This window comes from Herpailurus yagouaroundi, unplaced genomic scaffold, assembly GCF_014898765.1.
Source record: "Herpailurus yagouaroundi ecotype Mexico unplaced genomic scaffold, PumYag 67503, whole genome shotgun sequence".
NCBI classification, from domain to species: Eukaryota; Metazoa; Chordata; class Mammalia; order Carnivora; family Felidae; genus Herpailurus; species Herpailurus yagouaroundi.
The window spans coordinates 3,898,531-3,924,057 of record NW_024420310.1 but is presented as its reverse complement, the minus strand read 5'-3'; the positions used below and the strand labels follow the sequence as shown (position 1 = coordinate 3,924,057).

The 25,527-nt window shown below is 45.8% G+C and overlaps 1 protein-coding gene across 4 annotated transcripts in view; it reads left to right on the top strand.

The window, feature by feature from the left end:
* The first annotated feature begins 17,572 nt into the window (after positions 1-17,572).
* The window catches only part of TMEM185A (transmembrane protein 185A), a 37,003-nt gene continuing 29,048 nt past the window's right edge, over positions 17,573-25,527 (top strand). The window contains exon 1 of one of the 4 annotated variants that reach the window (XM_040467560.1): positions 17,573-17,715. In XM_040467560.1, the coding sequence (XP_040323494.1) occupies positions 17,678-17,715 (38 nt within the window). In that variant the 5' untranslated portion in view covers positions 17,573-17,677. Of the gene's footprint in view, positions 17,716-19,137; positions 19,158-25,527 lie in introns of those variants that run through there. The other 3 variants (XM_040467559.1, XM_040467563.1, XM_040467561.1) reach the window with 3 other exon arrangements.

Genomic DNA, 25,527 nt, shown 5'->3' with positions numbered 1-25,527 from the left:
ACCCCCAGTTTCCCCTAATATTAACCTCTCAGATCAGTAGAGTTCATGAGGTACAACTTGTGAGCTAATGTGGATGTGATATGATTAGCTAAAGTTCACCATGCCTTCAGATTTCCTCAGTTTTCTTCTTGATATTGACCTTGAGCATGTGGCTGAGGTAGAGGCTGTCAGGTGTCCCCTCTGTAAAGGCACTCTTTTATTTGCCGGTTCCACATTGTCCTGTTTGGAAGGAAGTCGCTCTGTACAGCCCTCACTTCACTGGGGTGAGGGAATGATGCTCCCACTCTTTGCGGGAGGAGTATCTACTTCAGTCAATTGGAATTCTAATGCAGGGGAAATTTGTCTACTCTCAGGCATTTGTGTCTTTGCCATTTGGTCATGCATTGCTCTCACGATGGACTCAAGGATATTTGTTTTATACTTTGGGTTATATTCCAATATTACTTTCTTTGGTTGCTCACTGCTCCATCGTTGGTCATCAGAAGCTGAGTCAGTTACCTTCTGAGTCCTTTTGACATACAGTGTGGTTCGGTTTGTCTTGTTATTTGTTTTCGGTTTTGTTTTTGTTTTTTACCACGTCCCTACTTTCTGGCACTACAAGATGCCCAGGCTCATTGTTAAATGATAAGATATTGATCTCCTGACCCATGCCGTGACCTTTCCTGACCTGGGATCCTGTCCCTCACACCAAGGTCCTCAGCTCCCTCAGACCCCCAAGGTACAGTTGAGCGGATTCAGCCTTTGGCCTCCCTCCCCAGAAAGCCCTGGGCTGTGCCAGGGACTGAGCGCCTCTCCCCGGGGTGGAATGATCCCCGCGGTTGTCCCTCAGGTCCCGACATCCGCCTCAGAAGAGCCGGGGCGTGTCTCTCTGGGGCCCCGAGTCCACCGCCCTTAGCCCTGCTGGGAGAGGGGCTCTGCCTGACAACCCTGCCGGGGTCTCTCGGGGAGGCCTGCTGGACTGACCTGGATTCTGGGGTGGGGGGCCGGCTGTGCTCCCTCACAGGTCAATGTATATGCCTGTTTGCCGGGCCTAGGCCCCTTCTCTCGCCCGACCCAAACCGGACCTCCCAAACCAAGGCTCCCACCTGTGTCACCCTGCCTGCCATGGGGACTTCAGTGGACGTCACATCTGGACCCGGTGGCCAGGGGTCCCCTGGCGCTGTCATCATCGACTGGAAGTGGGTTCCAGGGGCGGGGTTGGGGGCTTCCTTCTGTCCTTCCCAGGATCCTCATCTTGACTCTGTCAGGCTCTCTCCCAGTCCTGTCTAGACCTGAGTCCATGTGCCTCAGACCCAGGCTCTCGAACTCCCTGTCTTCCTCTAGCTGGTAAGGGATGGTTTGGGAGGTTCGTTCCCAACGTGTTCCTGGCCTGGATTATCTCAGGTATGCCAGCGGGTCATAGCAGGCTTACGTAGCCCCCAGTCGTCTGAAACGTACGTACTTCTCAGTTCTCAACCAGGAGGCCCTCATCAACACTTGCAGGATGCATACAGTGCAGGAAAGGAGCCTAATGTGGAGCTATGGCACCCATGACCCTGGGGGCAGTGTCAGAGAAGAAGCACTCATTTGAAAGGGGTCCTTCACCAGCAACCCGCCTTCAGAACCATTCTGTTCAAGATTTATGTTACCATAAATCTCCAGGGGATTTGAGGGATAGTCCTGCACTTTTATGCTTATCTAATATTGTAGGGTCCAGTTCAGTGACTTTTCCTTTGTCATGTTCATCCATAGTAAGAAATACATTGTCCAACACTATCTAGTGTGTTTACTATATATATATATATATATATATGATATGTGTAGATTATATATGCTTATATACACCTGCATATACATACATATGGATGTTGACACATATATATGCATGTGTGTTCACATTATATATGCATTTATATGTGTATGTATTTATATATGTGTATACTATGTGTATACTTACCTCATGAAGAATACCTTCTCTTACTATGTGATTTGCCTTGATACCCACTATTCTATTTCCAGTCAATTCTTTATATTCCATTCAAATACTTTTTTAAAAGGACATTCCTCCCCGCTAAGATGATTTCAGGTGTTAATAGCATAGACTCTGTAGTCAAATGCCTCAATAATCCCATCTTTCCCTCTGTCCTGGTCTCACCCCAGGGCTCCTGGCATGTGTGCTCTGAGATCCTCCTGCCTCCAGTGTGTACAAGGAAGGGGAAGCAGAAGTTGAAAACTGGTTCCTTTATCCATCCTGTCACCTGCATTTATGCAGCCTACATTACCTTCCCAAATCCCTGTTGCTCCCTGTGTCCCTGCCCCAGACACAAGTACCAGCTCAGGGGTTTTCAACGTCCCCCAGGGCTTTCTCCTGTTTTATTGTTCGGACATTGTTGTTCCTTCTGTGTGTGGTTTTCAAGACTTTAATTTTTGAAGAGTAGTTTTAGTTACACAGAAATTCAAAAAGAAAGTCCCATATTTTTTAAATGTTTATTTTTTCAGATAAAGAGTGGGCAGTGGAGGGGCAGAGAGAGAGGGAGGCAGAATCTCAAGGAGGCTCTGTGCTGTCAGCACAGAATCCAATGCAGGACTTGAACTCACAAACCATGAGATCATGACCTGAGCCGAAATCAAGAGTCCTACTGTTAACCACCTGAGCCACCCAGGTCACTCCCCCTTTTTTAAATTTTTTTAAAAAAATGTTTATTTATTTTTGAGAGAGAGAGAGAAAGAGCAGCATGTGTGCACACAAGTGGGGGAGGGCAAGCAAGAGGGGGACAAAGGATCCAAAGCGGGCTCCACACTGACAGCAGAGAGCCTGATGTGGGACTTAAACTCACGAACTGTGAGATCATGATCTGAGCTGAAATCAGACACTCAAAAAAGAAATTCCCTTCTAATCTTATTTTGATAAAAGTTTTTTCCCATTAACTTGTATTGAATTTCCTTCCAAGGATTTTTCTGTACCCATTTGTGATCAGATGTTTTCTGTTCCATTACTTTGTTAATGTAGGTAAATATAGTTGAAAGAATTTTCTAATGTTAAAGCACATTTACATTCATTGGGCACAGCCTAATGTCCATTTAATTCACTCCTATGTTGACTATGTATAAATTTATTTTGTGTATTTGTTGCTTTATGAATGATTTTTGCTTAAGTGTTCTTTCATGGTGGGTTTCTCCTCTAGCATTTAAATCTAGGAGCACTAGCCTGGGAAAATTAATTGAATAATTCCCCATATTCTTCTTAGTTTGAAAGCATTTTCCTATGATGATGAGTTCTCCCCATCCATTTGGTAGAACTAGCCTCGAAAACTGCCTTGCCCTGGAACATTTGAGGGTTGCTTGAGCTTATGATATGATTTCAGTTTGTAACGTAACATTAAGGTTTTCTATTTTATATGGATAAATTTGTCATATCTTTTTCTAAAAAAAATCCATCTTACTTAGATTTTCAAACTTAATGGCAGGATATTTATAAATAAAATTGTTTTATTACAGGGACACCTGGGTGGCTCAGTCGTGTAAGTGTCCAACTGTAGATTTTCGCTCAAGTCATGATCTCATGGTTTGTGAATTCAAGCCCCGAATCAAGGTCCACACTGACAGCATGGAGCCTGTTTGGGATTCTCTCTCTCTCCCTCTCTCTGCCCTCCCTCTCTAAGTAAATAAATAAACTATAAAAATGTTTTATTACCAAAATTCTCAAACATGCAAACAGTAGGGCATATTATAATGAACCCCATATATCTGACACCCAAGGTCACCAATCTTCTATACATGATCAATCAGGTTCCAACTCTACCCCTACACACCTGGTCTCTGAGGGCTGGAATATTGTAGAGTATATCCAAAATGTCATATCTTTTCTTTTCTTTTTCTTTTTTTTAAATTTATTCTCAAGTTATTTAACATACAGTGTAGTCTTGGCTTCAGAAGTAGAATCCAGTGATTCATCACTTAACATATAACACTCATTGCTCATCCCAACAAGTGCCCTCCTTAATGCCCATCACAATTTTCCCCACCTCCACCAACCCTGTTTGTTCTCTGTATTTAAGAGTCTCTTATAGTTTGCCTCCCTCTTTGTTTTTATCTTATTTTTTCTTCCCTTTCTCTATGATCATGTTAAGTTTCTCAAATTCCACATGTGAGTGAAATCATGTGATATGTATTTCTCTGACTGACCTATTTCACTTAGCATAATACCCTCCAGTTCCATCCACACTGTTGCAAATGGCAAGATTTCATTCTTTTTCATTGCCGAGTAGTATTCCATTGTGTATATATACCACATCTTCTTAATCCATTCATCAGCTGGTTGACATTTGTGCTCTTTCCATAATTTGGTTCTTGTTGATAGCACTGCTCATAAACTTTGGGGTGTATGTACCCCTATGAATCAGCACTCCTGCATCCTTTGGATAAATTCCTAGTAGTGCTATTGCTGGGTTGTAGGGTAGTTCTATTTTTACTTTTTTGAGGAGCCTCCACACTGTTTCCCAGAGTGGCTGCACCGGTTTGCATTCCCATCTACAGTGCAAGAAGAAGATTTCCATTTCTCCACATCCTCGCCAATATCTGTTGTCTCCTGAGTTGTTAATTTTAGCCACTCTGACTCGTGTGAGGTGGTATCTCATTGTGGTTATGATTTGTATTTCCCTGATGCTGAGCGATGTTGAGCATCTTTTCATGTGTCTATTAGCCATCTGGATGTCTTCTTTGGAAAAGTATCCATTCATTTCTTCTGCCCATTTCTTCACTGGATTATTTGTTTTGGGGATGTTGAGTTTGATAAGTTTTTTACAGATTTTGGATACTAATCCTTTATCCAATATGTCATTTGCAAATATCTTCTCCCATTCCGTCGGTTGCCTTTTAGTTTTGTTAATTGTTTCCTTCACTGTGCAGAAGCTTTGTATCTTGATAAGGTCCCAATAGTTCATTTTTGCTTTTATTTCCCTTGCTTTCAGAGGCATGTCAAGTAAGAAGTTCCTGCGGCTGCAGTCAAAGAGGTTTCTGCCTGTTGTCTCTTATAGGATTTTGATGGTTTCCTGTCTCACATTTAGCTCTTTCATTCATTTTGAGGTTTTTTTTTCAATTTTTTAACGTTTATTTATTTTTGAGACAGAGAGACAGAGCATGAACAAGGGAGGGTCAGAGAGAGAGGGAGACACAGAATCTGAAGCAGGCTCCAGGCTCTGAGCTGTCAGCACAAAGCCCGATGTGGGGCTCGAACTCACAGACTGTGAGATCATGACCTGAGCCAAAGTCGGTCGCTTAACCGACTGAGCCACCCAGGTGCCCCTAATTTTGAGTTTATTTTTGTGTATGGTTTAAAAAAGTGGTCCAGGTTCATTCTTCTGCATGTCGCTGTCCAGTTTTCCCAGCACCATTTGCTGAAGAGACTGTCTTTTTTTCCATTGGCTATTCTTTCCTGTTTTGTTGAAAATTAATTGCCCATATATTTGTGGGTCCCTTTCTGGGTTCTCTGTTTTGTTCCATTGATCTACATGTCTGTTTTTGTGCCAGTACCATTCTGTCTTGATGATTACAGCTTTGTAATACAGCTTGGAGTCTGGAATTGTGATATCTCCAGCTTTCATTTTCTTTTTCAACATTACTTGGGCTATTCTGGGTCTTTTTTGGTTCCATACAAATTTTAGGATTGTTTGTTCTAGCTCTGTGAAGAACGCTGGTGCTATTTTGATTGGGATTGCGTTGAATGTGTAGATCGCCTTGGGTCATATAGACATTTTTAACAATATTTGTTCTTCCAATCCGTGAGTATGGAATGTTTTTCCATTTCTTTATGTCTTCTTCAATTTTTTTCATAAGCTTTCTCTAGTTTTCAGTGTACAGATCTTTTATCTCTTTGGTTTGGTTCTGCTCTTAGGTTTATTCCTAGGTATTTTATGGTTTTTGATACAACTGTAAATGGGATTGATTCCCTGATATCTCTTTCTGTTGCTTCATTATTGGTGCATAGAAATGCAACTGACTTCTGTACATTGATTTTATATCCTGCGACTTTACTGAATTCCTGTAACAGCTTTAGCAGCTTTTTGGTGGAGTCTTTCGGGTTTTCCACGTAGAATATCATTTCATATGCAAAGAGCGTAAGATTGACTTCTTTGCCAATTTAGATGCCTTTTATTTAGTTTTGTTGTCTGATTGCTGAAGCTAGGACTTCTAACAGTGTGTTAAACGACAGTGGTGAGTGTAGACATCCTTGTCATGTTCCTGATCTCAGGGGGAAAGCTCTAAGTTTTTCCCCATTGAGGATGATATTAGCTGTGGGCCTTTCATATATGACTTATGATACTAAGTTATGTTCCTTCTATCCCTACTTTATTGAGGGTTTTTATTAAGAAGGGATCCTGTATTTTGCCAAATGCTTTTCCTGCTTTTATTGACAGGATAATATGGTTCATATCCTTTCTCCTATTAATGTGATGTATCACATTGATTGATTTGTGAATATTGAACCAGCCCTGCAGCCCCAGAATGAATCCCACTTGATCATGGTGAATAATTCTTTTAATGTACTGTTGAATTCAATTTGCTAGTATCTTGTTGAGAATTTTTGCATCCATGTTCATCAGGTATATTGGCCTATAATTCTCCTTTTTAGTGGGTTCTTTGTCTGGTTTTTGAATCTAGCTAATGCTATCTTTACAGAATGAGTCTGGAAGCTTTCCTTCTATTTCTATTTTTTGGGACAAAAAAAAAGACTATATATTAACTCTGTTTTAAATGTCTGGTACAATTCTCCTGGGAAGCCATCTGGCCCAGGACTCTTATTTGTTGAGAGATTTTTGATAATCAATTCAAATTCTTCACTGGTTATGGGTCTGTTAAAATTTTCTATTTCTTCCCATTTGAGTTTGTAGTGTGTGGGTGTCTAGGAGTTTGTCCATTTCTTCCAGATTGTCCAGCTTGTTGGCATATAATTTTTCATAGTATTCTCTAATAATTGTTTGTATTTCTGTGGAGTTGGTTGTGATCTCTCCTCTTTCATTCATGATTTTATGTATTTAGGTCCTCTCTCATTTCTTTTTGAGAAGTCTGACTAGGGGTTTATCAATTTGGTTTATTCTTTCAAAAACCAGCTCTTAGATTCATTGATCCATTCTACTGTTTTTTTGGATTCTATGTTGTTTATTTCTGGTCTAATATTTATTATTTCTCTTCTTCTGCTGGCTTTGGGCTTTCTTTGCTGCTGCCTTTCTAGCTCCTTTAGGTATAAGGTTAGGTTGTATATTTGGGACATTTCTTGCTTTGTGAGATAGGCCTGAATTGCAATGTATTTTCCTCTTAGGACTGCCTTTGCTGCATCCCAAAGGGTTTGGACTGTTGTGTTTTCATTTTCATTTGCTTCCATATATTTTTAAATTTCTACTTAAACTTTTAATGTTTATTTATTTTTGAGAGAGAGAAAGAGAGAGAGAGAGAGAGAGAGAGAGAGAGAGAGAGAGAGAATCCAAACAGGCTCTAGCACAGAGCCTGAGGCGGGGCTCAAACTCACAAACTGTGAGATCATGACCTGAGCCAAAGTCAGATGCTCAACCAACTGAGCCATGCAGGTACCCCTAATTTCTACTTTAATTTCCTGGTTGACCCATTCATTCTTTAGTAGGATGTTCTTTAAACTCCATGTATTTAGGGGCTTTCCAAATTTTTTCTTGTGATTGATTTCAAGTTTCATAGCGCTATGATCTGAAAATATGCATGGTATGATCTCAATCTTTTTATACTTGTTGAGGGTTGTTTTGTGACTCAGCATGTGATCTATTTTGGATAATGTTCCATGTGCACTCGAGAAGAATGTGTATTCTGCTTCTTTAGGTGCCTTTCCTTCCCTTTATCTTGGGAGAATGGTCCTGGATGCTTAGATCTGCATTTGCTCCCTATCTCATAGGTCAAGTCACAAACCTGGGATACAAACTGGAATCAAAAAAGCTAGTTCATGGTACCAGTGCCACTGATCTTGCTGCAAGGCTGCCCTTGGCTCAGAGGATCAGGCCCTCCAGACTGGCTTTCTAGACCTCTGCCTCCTACTCTCTGTTGCGGGCCTTGAGCTACTGTATGCCATTGTTCTCCCCTGGGCATTGGCTTTGTTGTCATGCTGCTAGTACTCCTCCTGAGACGTCCTCAAGTCTCTCCTTCAGTGTCGCCTTCTTCATGAGTCTTCCCATGAATACCCAATCCTAAATTGTAATCCCTCTTCCCACTCCATCCCCAAGACTCCTTATTCAGTTCTGTAGATTCAATTTTTTTCCATAGCATTTATCACTATTCAACCTACTTCACCTTTTACTTTGTTCCATTGTTCATTTCAGTCTACACAGTCTATACCCCTACACCCAGTAGAGTATAAGTACTACAGAGGCAGGGTATTTGCTCAATGCGGTATCCTTAGAGCCTCGAGCAGTACCTGACACATAGTACATGCTCACTACTCATTTTGAAAATGAATAAAGAACTGCCAATTCCAAGGTCCCAGTATTTGGAGTCTACTTTCCTAACCCCCTTGGCATTTCTAACCCCCACAACTACCCAAACAGGCAAAGTTTGAATGCTTCCCACCATTCTCTAATTATTGGATCATGGGTGAGGTAAGCAACCAAGCTTACTGGGGACTCTAGAAACCCCTTCCTCCAGTCCCTGGTCCGTGCTCCTGGTATTCTGGGAATGTCAGCATCACAGGACTCCAAACACCCATGGCTTATTGCACTCTTTCCTGACAGCAGGCAGCTATGACCTTCACTCCTATGCTCTGCTCCTCTTTTTTGTTGGCCTGGATCTATAAGTTGCTGCAATTAGGGACTCACATGCCCTTGGGTTTGGCCTGGGCCACAAAGAGTTTTGCAAACAGCCGGTCCAAACAGCACTTGCCCACTGATTCCTGGGCATGATCTGGAGAGCACACGCATATTCACCAATGACCTTGATGAGATTTCTCTGGAGAAAGTAGAAGAGGGGGTTAGCCTCTTCTTAGCCACAAAAAGTAAGTTTGTGAGGTTACTTTAAAACCCCAAATACCCCAACCACTAGGATTTCTCCCCATTGCCAGAGTACGGGTGCCCCCCCCCCCGGCCTTTGCACATACTGTTCCTTGCATTTCGAAGTGTTGGAGATACTGTGCCTGCAATGAGAAGTGCTCTTCCTCCCTGTGGTGTCCTTCACGATAATGCCAAAGGCCAGCCTAATTGTGAGAAGACATAAGACACACTCAAACTGAGGGACATTCTACCAAAAGTGGACCAGTCCTCCTCAGAAGTGTCAACACCACTGATAGAAGCAGAGTACTGGTCTCCCAGAGATGTCCACATCTGAATGCTCAGGAGCTGGAATATGTTAAGTTACACATAAAAGTGGAATTAAAGTTGGAGATAGAATTAAAGTTACTAATCAGCCGACCTTAAGATAGGGATTTTGTCCAAGGTAATCCAGGTAGATCCAATGTTAATAAAATTGTCCAAATATGGGAGACAGAGGCCATGTGAGAAAGACTCAACTGCCTACTGCTGGCTTTGAAGATGGAATAAGGGTTCATGGGCCAAAGATCGTGGTCTAGATTGTGTGAGTTAGAAAATACTTTTCCAGAGTTCCAACTCTGGATTCTGGAAAAGTCATGAAAACAGATTTCTCCCTAGAGACTTCCAAAAAGATCACAGCCCCACTGACAGCTTGATTTTAGCCCAATGAGACTCTTTTTGGACTTCTGACTTCCGTAACTGCTACAGAATACATTTATGTTGTTCCACAAACAAATTTGAGTTGTAGCACTACGTTTGTGGTAGTTTGTTACATCAGCAATAGGAAAGTAATACAGGTTCAGTGAAACAGGAAACACTAGGAAACGATCACAGATTGGAGGACATTAAGGGGGCATAATGACTACAGGTAATGTGGCATCCTGGGTTGGAAAGAAAAAGGGCATATCCCCGCCCTTTTGCTCCCAGGAGTGTTAGCCACTCTATGGTCCCTCCGACTCTACCACCACTCAGGACATATGCAGGTGCCCAAATGGGACATGTGCAGGAGTCTATGTCTGAGCTGCAAATACAAGGCCGCCCATGAGGACAGTGCATTCCTCTTCCTGCCTTCCTCTTTGCAGGACCAAGCATCCTCTCCACCCCGGTCAGAAAAAGTGAGTGACAAGAATGGGGGACTGGGGCCTGACAGTTGGATAATGGTGAGCATGAAGCTGGGGGCATGGGAAGCTGCATGAAGCTGTTTCTATAGAAGAAGCTTCAGGAGCTGTGAGTTTCATTACCACCAAGAGATCACAGAGCACAGTCCACTCCATTCTCATAGTCAGGGACTTAAGTCATGCATATGTGCTTTTTTAAGGCACCTTTAAGGCACAAGGCAGGGGTGGAAGTGTTCAAAACAGGGGCTGCCCCACAGGATGCTGCCTGCAGGAATTGGTGGGGTACTATCCATACTCTCTAGGGACCAGAGCTACACCTATCAGTCTCCTGAGAGCCATAATGTCCAGCAAGGCTTAGGACAGGCATCCAAGTGGCCATGCTGGAAAGGGGGCTGTCCTCCTCCCGCGGCCCAGCTGGCAGTCCCCATCCTCCTCGCTACTCGCACTGCTCAGTCTCCCCTGAACCTTGCTTCAGTCTTCAGAACTTGAGGCTTTGTCCTCCTGTCTCCCCGCTGCCAACTTCTCAGTCTCCAGTGTTCATGTTCATAAGCAATTATCTTCATTTGAAAGTGCAGGAGCGAAAAGTGCCTTTTCATGACTGCTCTGGTTCAGGTAGGGCTGGCATGACTTGATGCAGCATCTTGGTGAGTCTCCTAGAAGCTGGTGAATAATAATCTTTGTCATATGACTGTGTGACAAGTTGCTAGGATTATGAGTTATTTTCTAATAACTCCCTATGTAATGCCAACCATTTCGTTAAGCTGAAGGCCTTGTGAAGGCGATTCTGAGGTTTTGCTCTCTGACACTGAACCAGAGATGGGGTGTGGTATCTGTCAGCCATCCACAGAGCCAGCTAGGACCCTGGTGTCTGCAAATGGGCAGTTTGAACAGAGGAAAGACTTTAGCAGATGACAGTGGACTCAAATGAGGATTTGGAGAGCCGTCGAGCAGGAGGGGGTTTCGGGTTCCCAGGCAGCAGGCCGTGAAGAGGGTCAGCCACCCCAGTAGGGGTAGAATGAGGAGCTCCCACCAGACCCCATCTGGATCTGCCCTGGGCTGACCAGGAGAGGGTCGTGGGAGCAGATGTGGCCTGAGGGGAGCTGGAGCCCTGGATGACATCATGAGAGGGGCGCTCTTGGCACACATCCCAGGACCAGACCCCATGGGGTACTCGAGAGTGGAAGCAGGGCTCCTGCATACTGTCCATAGAGAGAAATGACTGGTGTTGGATGGTGCTCCCCCCAGGCCGGATGGCCCGCTGGGAGGTAGCACCCAGGATGCCCTAAGGCCCACCACAAGGGTCCTTCAGGAAGGCATTTTCCAGGGTGCAAAGTCCTCTCCAGCAATGTCTGTGCTGACACCCACCACCCAGGTCCTGGGCAGTTGTACCAGGGTGGGGCAGAGGAGGCAAGAGCTCCTCTGACCATTAGCAAGAAGATCCCCTGAGCCTGCCCCCTGATGGGCTGCTGTGAGGGGTCTCAGCCATGGTCCTGCTCCTCTGAGAAGCCTCCATTCCCCAGCAAAGTCTGCTCTGAACTCCAGCCTCCTTGGCATGGGCTTGACAGCCTGCCTGGCTCTCGCCTGCCCTCTTCTGGGGCAAATATCGTTCGCAGCTACCCTAGGTCCTTCATGAGAGGGTATGGGATGTGACACCAAAGGCCATCCACAAGACAGCATCCAGGAGCAAGGCCACATTTACCTAGCACCCAGATAAAGGGTCTGTCCAAAAACCCCTTCAGAAACTCTCTCCGTGGGGATGCAGCGAGAGTCCACAAGCCCAGTGGGTGTGTGCTCTGAACTACTGGCCCATTGAGTGCCTGACGTCCAGCCTGCCCAGGGAGTGAGCCTGCAGGAGAACACTGGGCCACCCAGCCAGCTGGGATAGAAGGGGACCGGGCTGGGCAGGAGAATGGGACAGCAGGGGCCAAGCATGAACACCAGAGCAGCCTTCAGTGGCCACAGTTCCAACACTCACCTCCAAGTGGAACCTTCTCCATCTTTACCCCCTCTGTCTTACAGCCCACCTCTCATCTCCATTTCAGGACAGATATTGACCCAATGGGGCTGGGAGAGGGCACATGGGCTGGTCCAGTGTCCGGCTGTCAGTGTCCAGCTCTCAGTTTCCTCTTCTGTAAATTGGGAAGGATAAAACAGTATAATCGTGTGCCTTGATGTGATATTGTATTCATTTCTTAGGACTGCCTAACAAATTGGATGTGAGGGATCTCTTCTCTCACATTTATGGGTGCTCACAGTCCACAGTCAATGTGTTGGTAAGGCCATGCTCCCTCTGAGGTCTGGAAGGGATTGTATTCTTGCCTCTTCCAGAATCTGGTGTCCCCAAGTTTTCCTTGGCTCGTGTTCACATCGCTCCAGTCTCTTCCTTTTCACAAGCCTGTCTTCCCCCCATACCTGTATATGTCCAACTTTCCCTTTTCTTATGAGGACACCGGTCAGATTCATTATGGCCTACACTAATGACCTCATCTGAACTTAAGTATGTCTGCAAAGACCCTACGTCCAAATAAGGTCACCTTGCCAATCCTGGAGATTAGTAGTTCAGCATAATTTTAGGGGGGCATAATTCAACCCTAACAAAGATTATACAAGGTGTCATCTGTATGTAAAATGACTGGCTCAAAGTAGGTGGTCAGTGAGACGGAGCTATTATTACTAAGCATCTAAGGTGTACCTTCCTTCCCCCCATTTAATATTGTTGAATCAGTATATGTCTTACAATCTATATGTAAATTGATTGGTGCAGTGATTTTTTTTCCCTTGAAAATCAGTTATCAAATGGATGACCCATCTCAAATGGATGGTCATGTGCAAACATGGTATAACTTGTATCACAAGACTCAGAAACCCTCAGTGTGTCAATGACCTGGAGAATGTGGTAGGAAAAAGAGAGAGTGGGTGCCCACAGATAATGCCTGCAGCTACTATAAACTTAGGAATAATAGATCATTGTTCTGACAGATGTTGGGGGTCCAGTTTGAGGCATGGGGGGAGGAAAATGGCTTGTTTGAAAGGATCTGGGGATGATCTGACTCTTGCACTCATTTCGTGACCACTCCTCGAGTACCTACTGTATGCAGGGAGGTTGCTGGTCTGTAACAGGCTTCCTGAGCTGAGTTCTCACTGACCATAGGCCTAGGATCGCAAGTAAGCCAGAGCAGGGGGCAGTGTGCTGCTCATGAAGCTGGAGAAAACAATCATTTCAGGAGGCCACAGGATCCCCGGATAGACTGGAGACTGAGAGAAGGCAATCTACCAGTATTAGAAATGTATGAAACAACCTCACTGAGCTGTTGCTTTACATTGCTCAGTTCTGTGTGCTGTGTTTACACACAGCATCTAGCATGGCCCAGGCTGAGTCCTGTTCTGTTCCAGGGGTCAGTCTGGGGAAAATATTTTTGCAATGAGTTCTCAGAGCCCAGACTAGAGGACTTGCCCGAAAGGAGGGTTCTCCCGAGACTCCACAGAGAATGAATGTAAATGACATTTTTCTCCTGAAAGGTCCGCCTGCCTCCACTTGCTGGCTTCTGTGTACTTGCAAGTGCTGTTCCCTCAGTTTGCAGTCCCCTTTCTTCTCCTCCTGGCTTGAAATCTTACGTGTCCTTTCAGGTTCAGCTCAGCGGTTCTCCTGCCCTGGAAGCTTAGCACATACAATGCTGTGTGTTAGCAGTGCCTTCCACAGCACCTGGCATGAAGCAGACACTTCATAAAAGACATTAATCTAAGGTAATAGTAGAAGTGGAGTTTGTGGGCTGCCCCAGCAAAAAGGGTGCATTAGGAGAAGGCATGGGGAAGCAGGGGGCATCTGATCAGTAAGGGCAGAGGGTCCCAGAGAAAAGTGACAGAAAGCCAGCATGGAAGCATAAAGTTCAAAAGGCAAGCGGTGAGTGGAGACACAGGAAGGAGGTCAGGACAGGGATGAGGAGAGAAGGGAATTGTGTGGACAGCTGGTTGGTGACCTCTCACAGGCACATTTCTTTCTGTCTTCCCAAGAGGCCTGGCCACATGTACTTGACCTGGGATTTACAGGCACATCTCATTGAAGGAGAGGGTCCCAGGAGCCTCCCTCTCCACCTAGGAAGACTTCCTGGAGCCCCTAGTGGCAGGAGAGGTCTGGGGTGGGGGGTGGGGGGAAGCACAGGGACACTGTGGTAGCTCTGGATGCCCAGACAAAGCCTCCTCACTCCACATTCCAATAGGAAATAGCCCCTGCTCCCTTCACTGGGAAGCTTGCCCCAAGACGGATGGATGCTGACCCACTTGCTCCTGGGGCCACCTTCAGTGACAAGAGGGCCAGTGGGGCTTTGGGACTGCCTTCCCTCCCTCTTGTCTCTCAGCAGTTGCATTTTGCAAGTCCTCAGGGATGCCTCCATGTGAGGAGTGGATCTTTCCGGGCTCTTGAAGACCAGGGACAGCTGCAAGTCAAAGCAGACCAAGGCACTACTTTCTTGGTCCCTTCCATTGCCCCCAGCCTCCTCCCCAAGTTCCTTGAGCCCCCCAAATCCAGCTATGTGTTCTACCACACCCTTGTCCAGACCCCAAACAGCTCCCAGGGAGATCTCAGGAAGAGAAAGACCACACACTTCCCCCAAGTCAACTTAAAGTAGCCAGAAACACAGGGCCCTCTCAGGAAGCAAGGGGTGCATTTTGCAAGTGGAGTCCTGGGGACTCCAGTGATTCTTTAATTGGTGGCATTGAGGGTGTGGACGTTGGGGAACTTGGAGTGGAGAATTGTGGGTTGAGAGAGGGTCAGCGTGCAGCTGGCACCTTGTGTTTCCTGGCTGAAGAAGTTGTCAAGCTGATACTCCAGGAAGTTTAGTAGGTCTGCTGGCCTTGCCCAGTATTGGTTCCCAGCTATCTCTCCTTCCACTGGAGCAGTGGTGAAGCTTGTCTGAGTCTTCTAATTCTATGCTCTCTCCATTCTGCTACAGCCCAGGGGAGGAGCCAAGTGGTGTGAGAGCTGGGCCACAGCCATTTCTGTCCCCTAACCCAGGCCTTCCATGACCAAAGTGTCTGAATATACCAGGATTCTCTCTTTCACAGCCCTGCTCTTCAGAAGCCTGCCCTTCACCCCATCAGATTGGAGCCAATGTGAACGTTGAATTGGACAAGCCACCAACTTATCGGAATGGTGGTGCGCATCCAACCATGGTCCAGATATACACTGATGCTTCTGGGACACTGTGACATTTATCCACTCCAAAGCCACATGGATGTGCTTTCTGGCTTTTTCAATCCTGAGCCATTTCATGCCTCTGTATAGGGAAGGTTGAGAGTCTGTACTAAGATGGCCCTGAAATCTGGTGGCAAGTCAAAGTTTGCTAGGGGAGATGATGAGGGTGTGCATTTATATTTCCATGAGAGCACCAGTAGAGTACAGGGCTGGACTCCAGTGAAGCTGAGGAAGTCCAGATACATCCACTTTGTGAAGATTGGTGATGTGAGGCTTTGGGATAGTCTGATTCTTCCCTTATGCTCCCACGGACAGGCTTCTAAGCTCCCCTCGGCAATTTGGCTTGTCAGAGCAAAAGATTGCATTGACAATTGGTTTGTGTATTAGCGTTCTGTTCCTCGGGCTGGATAGCCCTCACAACCTAGTCCAGTCTGGGGGACTGTGAGCCTGAAGAGCAGTGGTTCAACTCTGGGACTCCCTGGGACCTCACCAAAGTAGTACCTGCCCCCAAAGCTCTGGACTTGGAGCAGCCTGCCTGGTCTCTGTCTGTGAAGGTTTTGAAAGGGCAACAGTATCTGTTGTTCAAGTGTCTTAACTGACAATCCCAGTCTTAATGCCCGTTTGTGGGGAGGTCACCAGTAATTAAGATGGTGCTAGCCAATCTGCCCACTGGCAAGTACGTCTGTTTTCCACTGTGGGCTGCAGTTTTGGCAGGACCCCAAGTTGCCTCTTTGCTCCTACACGTCTACTAAATGGGTAGCTCAGGGCACATTATATAAGCTTCTCTATGCCTCAGTGTTCTCTTCTGTATTTAAGTATTCATTGAGAACTTCCTCAGGGTTGGACACTGGACTCTATCCAGAGGATGGACAAGGGAGCTGGACCAAAAACTCTGGGACAGAGTTCTGGCGCTTCAGCAGCTGACAAACCTGATTCAGGTTACTCATCCTTAAAACCATCCTGCTCATATAATAATATCCATTCTCCAGCGGGTTTGGGAAGCCTAATTACCACTTGTGAAATGTTTTCTGTTTCTCATAAGAAAGGTGATACATCATGGCAAGGTATGACTATCATAATACTCGTGAACTTCTCAAGCTGCCCCAGGGCTAACCCATATAAAACTGCCATTCATGAAACCTTGCTAGTGTGACAAAGTACAACTATTATCCCTAATGATACTAATGTGCAAGGTATTGCTGTGCTCATGGAAAAGTCTTAAATCAGCCGGAAGTGAAGAAGGTAGACTAGGGCACCTGCTGTGAACTTGTCCAGCTCTCCAATTCCAAAAGTAAATAGACTCTTTGAGGAGGCAGGCATCCAGAAGGAGCCAGAGAGCAACACCAACTGAGCACCTGGTGTGAACCAAGCACAGTGTTATGCACACTATCTCATCTGAGTTTAGGGAGTCAGTTTTATCATCTACATTTTGCAGAGGAGAAAAAATGAGGCACAAAGATGTTGACTTGCCCAAGGAAGATGAACCTGGCAGTTATGAATAGATGGCCTGGAGTGAAGGGAGAGGCCGGGTGTGAAGTGGCCCCAAAGTCTAGGCGAGGGCCGAGTCTCTGGACTATGTTGGCAAATGGGAGGATGACTACCAGATTTCCAGTTTGGCGTGCCCCCATGAATAGGTCTGCTGCCAATGGAGAGAGAGGGCAACCCAGGAGGGGAAGGCAGTTGGGAGGAAAGATGACAGGTAGTCCAAATTTGGGACCGGCAGTCCACGTGTCCATATGCCAGCCTGGGCCTTGGGAGGGAAGTTGAGACGCAGACTGGGGAGATCTAACAGGTGAAGCCTGGACTGAAATCGCCAAAATGCAACGTGTCACCCGTGCTCACTACCCACCCCACCCTCCGAGGCTCAGGGGAAATCTCCAGAAGGCAGCAACGGGCCAAGGTGACAGGTGTCAGCGAAGACCTCCCCCGCGGGACTCCTGGGGGGGGGGCGCTCCTTTTCCGCAGGCCTGCACCAGGTAGGTTTCTCTGCTCGGCTCTCCGCCGCCGCCCTCAGGCTCCCCGACTCTCCCAGCCTCCACGCCCCCAGCCGTCTCCTGGGGCCGTCGCGCGAGCACCCAGGGCCGCGGCCAGCCAGGAGACCGACGTCGCACGCGGCAAGCTGCGCTTCCCCGGCCGACGGGGCGGGGCTCGGGCGCATGCGCCGCCGTCGTACGGAAGCCCGGAAGGAGGGGCGGGGGTCGGCGGTTCAGGTTTCTGCGGGCGGCGGGCGGCGGGCGGCGGCGGCGGCGGGGACGCGGCTCGCGGCGGCACCATGAACCCGCTGTAACGCACGGGCTGCGCGGCGCGGGGGGAGGGGGGAGGAGGAGGCCGCCGCGGCGAAGTTCTCCGCCATGAACCTGAGGGGCCTCTTCCAGGACTTCAACCCGAGGTGAGGCTCCGCCGGGGAGGCGCGGCGGGCGTGAGGCTGCGGCGGGCGGCAGGGCAGCTCCCTGCGAGCGGCTCTCTGGGCAGCGCTTCCCGCTCCCGCGCCCGGTGCCTCGAGCCCCGGGCCCCGGCTCCGCGGGACCCGCGTTCCTCTCGGCCGGCCCACCCTCGCTGCTGGCCCAACGCCCCCTCTCCGTCCCCTCTTCTCGCGCCCCGCTGCCTGGCCTCCGTTCCCCGCGCCAGGGCCATTTCGCTTGACCCGACACCCCTAACCACCCCCTCACCACCACCCAGCTGTTTCCTCCAGTTCCTCTGAGCCCTTGAGGTTTTCCTTGGATATATGCCCATCCCTCGCTTGTTTGCTGCTTTGTCGAGTGATATCTGAAACGACGTTGAATTCTCGGAGTCGGTGTCAGGGTATGGCAATACCTTACATAATGCCTCTGGGGGTGAACTTGACAATTTTCCATATGTGGTTTCTCATCGGTCTTCACTGTAAGTTTATTTGCAGGAAGTAGATATTACCGTCCTGCTTCCTAGCTGGGGAATATCCTCTGGACAGTGTGGAGAGAACACTGACTAAGGAATCAAGTGCCTGTCCTTGCACTTGCCCAAGTGTTCTGTAACTCTGTCCATCACCCCCCCCCCCACCCCCCCCCCCCGGGCCTTGGGCTCCCTGAAGCAGAGACCCATCTCCTGCTCTTCTCACTATCCCCAGCACCTACCACCGCATCTGAAACTTAGCAGGCCCTTATAAAATGTTTGTGGAACTAAAGTGAGCCAAAAGACCTGGTTTGAGGACCAGGCCTCATGTAACTGGGTTACATATTCCCTGCTCATCTGACAACGAGTTGACCTAATTGATCTTTTAAGTCCACTAGTCTGTGAAGGGAGTACCTGTTTCCCTTATTTGCTGGTGGGAAGCCATGCCCTCAATCAACCTTTTGTATTCTAGGTCCCTCAGATGCTGGAAGGTCCCAACTTAGGGATGGAGAAGGGGCATGTAAATATATGATTGATAACACTTTTCAGTATTGTATGGAGGGAGCCCAGTGGAGGCCACTGCCTGGGCTGCTTGTGGGAGATGAAGCGAAGTCTTGGGAGAGAGAGACTGAGAGAGTGTTGGGAGCGCAGTCTCCCTAGGGACAGTGACACTTTAAGCTACGAGCCATTGTGACTTCCTAGGTACTCTTATTCTTTGGGCACTACCAGAGTTCATATTCTAGTCTGGAGTGCCAATGTTCCAATCACAGTGCAGTCATTATCATTGTTGGCCTTGGAGGCAGTCTGCGTACAGGAGCTTGTTGAGTAGGTAAGGGAGAAGTGACTGCGGTGCCTTCCACCGCCTCTCCTAGGGGTTAGGATTGGTCCACAGCCTAGCAGCGTTGGTCCTGGAGTTGGACAGGCTTTGTGTGTCTACCTTGTTTGGCAAGAGTGATAAGAAAGGTAAGTAAAACCTGACTTGTTTTGTAGCCTTGGGCCACTCACTTATCTTTCTGTTTTATCTGTAGATTTGAGTATAATCTCAGCAGGATGGGAGGCTAAATTAATGATTGATTGCAAAGTGCTTTACAAATAGAAAGGTCCAGGACTATTTTGCAGGGTGACAGATAATTCAGAACCCAAGAACTGCCTCGAGTGTTCTAACTGGTGAACAGAGTTGCCAAAGCACAGCAGTGCTGTGCACATAAGAACCTTAACCATTTTTTTCCTGTAGCTTCTTCCCTTCCCCTCCCCTCCAGCAAAAATTGTGAAAGGAAAATCACAATGAAATATTAGGTATCTAAACAGATGTATAGTAATTGTCAACATATTTATCAACATTTTACTTCTATTGGGATTGAAAGGCATCTCTAAGTTTAAAGACCTTTTATAAGGTGCCATTTTCCTGATGCAGTGTTGACTCAGTGGGAGTGAGCAGTGTTACCTCACAGTGGTGATTGCTATTAGAGTGGCCAGGTAATATTGGCAAGTCCAATTTTTTAGCTAGTGATGTGTCATGTCCCGTGGGCACACCTAGTTTTGAACATTGTTCTTTAGTCTTGTTCCATGCTGGGGCGGGCCTTCTAGACAGCTGAAGCACAAGCCAAGGAGTGTAGACAGGAAGATACCTTGTGCCAGGGCCTCTAACCTTGGTGCTACTGCCTTTCTCCCTGCCTCTAATTCAGAGCCAGTTCAACATCTCCCTCCTACCCCAGGACCTTGGCACATACTGTTCTCTTTGCCAAGAATGTTTGCCTCTCTTCTCCTGACCTAGTTAACTCTTACTTATTCCTGAGGTTTCAGCTCACTTGTTACTTGCTGAGGAAAGCTTTTCTGACTTCCCTAAGTCTGCTGATACCTGTTTATACAATTCCTGTAGCATGCTGAACTCTTCCATCAGAGCACTTACTTGTATCCTTATATTTGTGTGCTTATTTGATTAATGCCTGTCTCCCCTACTAAACTATAAGCTCCATGGGGCCAAGGCCATCTGTTCATTATAGTATCCTGCATACCTGGAATAGTACCTGACTCAATAAATATTTGTGGAATGAATGAATGGATGGATGGATGAATGAATACAATACTCTCCAGAGCCTATAGGAGAAATCTGAAATGGCTTCTTCCAGTCACTGTTTTCCTGGTGGTCTTTGGCTTGGTTCTCTTTCTTATCTTCTTCCTTCCCTCAGAATGCAGCCATTCCATTGGAGAGACAGGGAAGATGGTGATGCTAAGGCAGAATATGGCTGTCTTTACTTTGTGGGTTATGTGTGTCACAAAAATAGTCCCTGTCATGGTTTTGTGGGTCCCAAGGCATGGGCCATGGCTCCAGATCTCCTTTCCAACCTTTTGATCTTGGTGAGTCTGAACCCACCACTATATTGCCAAGGCCCTGGGAAACTGCAGTAACAGAATGATTCACAAGTGTCAGCACCGGATACACAGGGCTGCCAGCTGACCCTCTGCCTATTTCCTTCTGACCCATAACTGGTTGCTCATGAACCTCTTTTTAGATAGACAGGTTAAGACTTGCTGAAACACACACACACTGGACCCACCAAGTCCTTCCCTGAGTGCCTAAGGCTTCCTAACTTAGCAGTGAGGGAGCCTCATTCATTGAAGAGGCAGCTATTAGCAGTATACAGAATTAGAAGACTGATTCTGAGGTGCCTGTGGGAGGTGGGAATCTGGGAGTAGTGGCATTGAGCCAACACCCCGCCCGCAGCATGGAGCCTCGGGATTTTCTGCTAACTTGGACTTGCTGGAGTTGCTGGCTTGAAGAAGGCTCTTTGACCCTGGTAGCCAGACAGTGTTGGAAGGCTGTGAGAGCTGTGCTAGGCCCTCTGAGTCATATGTTGTAAGCACCTGGCCACGCAGTGAGTCCTGCAGGTAAGCCAGACCGGGGCGAAGGCTGAGGGATGCTGCTCTGGGGGTTCTGTCACGTGAGCATGGAGTACTAAGGAGGCCGGTAGCGTTTAGAAAGTTCCATATGCTGCAACTTCTAAAGCTATTCTGGGGTCTATGTAAGCTATCTTGTCTCTTTGAATTTAGGAAAAATGGATGTGATTTCTGGTAATTGTTAACCAAAGGCAGCTACCTGGTCTTTACCAATCATTTGTAAAAGATTTCTCTTTAAAGCATTCGTTGGTCAAACATCTCCTGAGTTCCTGCTGTGTGCCAAGAGATGTGCTATGTGCTCTAAGTACAAAAATAAATGAGATATAATTCTTCTCCATGCTCAAGCCCGGCAGGAGAAGCAGAAATGGGAAGAGAAATTAAAATTCAAGACAAGAAGAGGCATTCCAGAGACAGGAACCAAACGCTGTGGGAGCACAAGGGGCAGAGCCATCATTCTGTCAGAATGGGCAGGGATGGTTCCACAGCTCAATCTTGAAGGATGTAATTGTAGGCTTTTGTCAGACCAGAGGTCAGGAAAGGCAAATTAGGAGAGACAGAGGATGCAAAGGCATAGGGTTCATGAGAGGACCTGGTATGCTCAGACAGTGGTGAAAGGTCAGTGTGGTAGGAGCGCTGCAGGTGGCACATGTCATAGGATTGAAAACTACTACATGTAGTGTTATTAATTATTGCAAATAGTTTTATGTATTACTGTTTTTTTTAAAGCAGGCTTCAGATCCATTGGTAGTGAGTGTATGCTGGTACTGTTAATGAACTACTCACTCACCACCCAAATGTTGGTTTATCTTTCGTTCTGTCAAGAAAAACCTCTGGATTATACTGAGGTTATTATTAATAATATGTGTGATTTATGGGGCCCCTACCATATGTGAGGCACAATGGGAATCATTATCTCCCATATGTGCAGCAACCAGCAAGTTAGATTATAAGCATTGCTTTGCAGAGTCTTACAGAGCTTGTGACTTCCCTAAAGTTGCACAGACGGCAGGGGGCCAAGTCAGGATTCTAATGTGAGTCAGTCTTCTTCTGAAGCCTGTGCTCTTTCCTGCATGCCATGCCACCTCTCTAATTTAGTGACAGTCCACCATACCACAATGGGTCCAACATCCTAAGGAGCCTTCTATTTATGAGTTGTGATTACTTTTTTTAATATATGAAATTTATTGTCAAATTGGTTTCCATACAACACCCAGTGCTCATCCCAAAAGATGCCCTCTTCAATACCCATCACCCACCCTCCCCTCACTCCCACCCCCATCAGCCCTCAGTTTGTTCTCAGTTTTTAAGTCTCTTATGCTTTCACTCTCTCCCAGTCTAACCTTATGAGTTGTGATTAAACAAAAAGTAAACCTTCTATCTGAGCTTACACATCCAAATGAGTGTTCTGCCTCCAAGAAGTTGCTTAGGAAAGAGAAACACACACACACACACACACACACACACACACACACATCTATTCCACTGCTCATACACCTTGTTACTCATCTGAAATTTCCTTTGGAGTCAGATTACAAATCATATAAGGAACTGCATCTCATTGCTTTATAATCATGTATCATTTTTGAACCAAAATAGTGCCACCTAGTTTGACCATACATCTTGTTCACTAAACTTGGCTTTGACTGACTTTTACCCATTTCCAAAAATCGAATTCACTTTCAGTGAAGAGTTGGCACCATTGAGGATATTCAGAAGAACAGACTGCAGGCTCTCAAGGCGATTCTAGGAGGACAGCTCCAAAGGTGGTTTGAGCAATGAAGTGGAATTAGCCTTTTGCCTCCCAGGGGGACTATTTAAAGGAGACAAGTCTCATTTGAATGCATAATTTCTGGTTTTAAAAATATCATTCCCATTACTTGATAATTACATACATATTTTTCTTGGCTGTGAGCTCTTTGAAGTCCAGGATGTTGAGGCATTCAGTAAATGTGCTGAATGAGCGGATGTTGAGTACAAATAGACATGTACCATTGGAGACTCTGCTGTAGGTGAGAGACAGTAGGTTGGAGGAGTTTTTGATGATTTCTTAGGACTCTAGGAGTTAAGCTTCCCAGTATTGAGCTTGGGGTTTCTAATTGCCTTGCCTGATCACAGGTTGTACCCGAACTAGAATTTAAGATGAAAGCGTTGAATTGAACTCAAGATAGGTTCTTTGTAACTAATGATTCATACTTTGTCAGCTATGGTCTAATAGTGAGAAAAAGGATTGCTAAGTGAGATTGTTACAACTTTTCTCTTTTATAATAGTAGTAGCAGCAAAAGTAGATAAAATTGATTGTTTACACAGGGCTTTCACATCCCCTAATCTTAGTGAATTAATATGTGAGCAACCCCGGGAAGAGACAGGCTTAGGGAAAGAGTAACCCTCGGCAATTGCACAGCTGATAAACTTCCAGCCAGGCCCCCTTCTAGACCTCCTTAAGAGTGATTTGTTTTTATTGGGCTTTTTTGCTTTCTTACATCTACTGGCTAGCTGATCTTAAACACTTTTCATCTTAATAAAGCCAGTTAAAATCACCACTAAAAGAATTTAAATTTTGTTGGTAAGGTTCTGCTCAATGTCAGAAATACAGTCCCTTTAACAGTTTGGGAGAGTGTCAGTTAGCAGTTTGTCAGTTGGAGCCATTCTCTGAAGTTGTAGACAAGAGGCACCTACAGGGATGTGTCACGCAGAGCGTGTGTGTGTGTGTGTGTGTGTGTGTGTGCACGTGCACACGTGTGTTTGCATGTGCACCTGCTGCATTTAACTGGAGAAGACCGATAGGTCTAACACAAGTCCAGTTGCATTCTTTTGATTTGCAGATAACAGATGTTAGAACTTTTACACCCATAGTTGTCTCTTTACTAGGTGTGTTCTCTCCTCCCTCCTCCCTCCCCGTCCTTTTCCCTTGTCCCTCAAAGTGCAGAGAGGGAATTTGAGCCTCTGGCAGAAAGCTCCATATACATTTCAGAGAGGACACTAGCTTTGTAGTTAGACCTATGTAACACTACTCAGTGATCATGTACTAGCGTTACAGATTCATAGAGTGGAATACACCCATTTTAAACATGTAATTGCAAAAGTGAAATTTAGGAAGTAGTGGTTGATGCCACAATATCCAGTGGAACCTCCATTTGCTGGTTTGTGGAGAATTAAGCAAAGTCTATTTTTATACTTGGACTCTAGTCTAAATGTTTCTTGAAAAGTGATTCAAAGTAGTTTAGGCTTTGATTGTGACTTTATTTGAATGTTTATTTATTTTGAGAGAGAGAGAATCCCATACACAGAGCCTGACACGGAGCTCGATCCCATGACTGTGAGATCACGGCCTGAGCCAAAATTAAGAGTCTGACGCTTAACCTACTCAGCCACCCAGGTGTGCCAACTTTTTTTTTTTTAATAAATTTTCTTGTCACTACGTTATTGCTGCATCATATTCTCTTATTGCCAGTCAGGTTGAATATTTCCTATTTGATATGCAGTCATCTTTTTTACTTGGTTCTCAAATGTATTGGTATAGTTGACATACTGTTCCTTCTTCCCCCAGTTACAAATGTGTGTACCAATTACATCTTCTAAAATTTCTGAGTGCATTAACTTATTCAGTCAACTTTGTAGTTGTTCATTTTTTTTCAAAGAACTAGCTGTTGGTGTTACTTATCGATTAATTCCACTTTGGTATCTATATTACTACTTTTAGTTTTATTATTTCCGTATTTTGGTTCCCTTGGGGTTTTTTCACCCCTAAATTTCTTAGGTACAAACGTAGTTCACTAGTTTTCGCTTTGCCTCTTTTTTCTTTCTTTTCTTTTTTGATTTTAGTTCCACTTTTGGAGTGGATACATTTTCTCCAAGTTTTGCTTTGGCAACAGCCTGGGTGTTTTGATGTTTCAGTCGTGCTTTAGCAGGATTTTGAATATTCTCCAATAGTGTTCTGTTTCATCCTGGATTTAGTCATTATTTAAAGAAGGAAACTAACAAGTTACTTGCTTGGTGCCAAGCCCTGCAATAGGTGCTTTCTGATAAGTTATTTAATTCTGATCTCAGCACTGCCTGGTAGAGGTAGTATTATATGCATTTTGCTGTGAAGAAGCGAAGGTTCAAATAGAGTTGCACAAATAATCTCTTCAGCTCTGCTGTTCTGCTTAACAAGTGAGCATTGAAAAAGATCCATATGGTTAGGCAATGTTCAGTCCATTGTTGTCAGTTTATTATGAATTGTGTAGAATTTCTGCCTCCAGTCTCTGCCAATTGCAATCTACCTTACACATTTTTCTATGCCTTCTATACCTTTCTTTTGCTCAGAAAATCTCCAGTGGCTCCCCATTGCCTATTAATAAATTCCAAGGACTTTACCTTATTATTCGAATCCCACTACCTTCTAACCCCAGCTTACTTTTCCCTGATTTCCTCTGGTGCCTTTTCTCCTGTCTC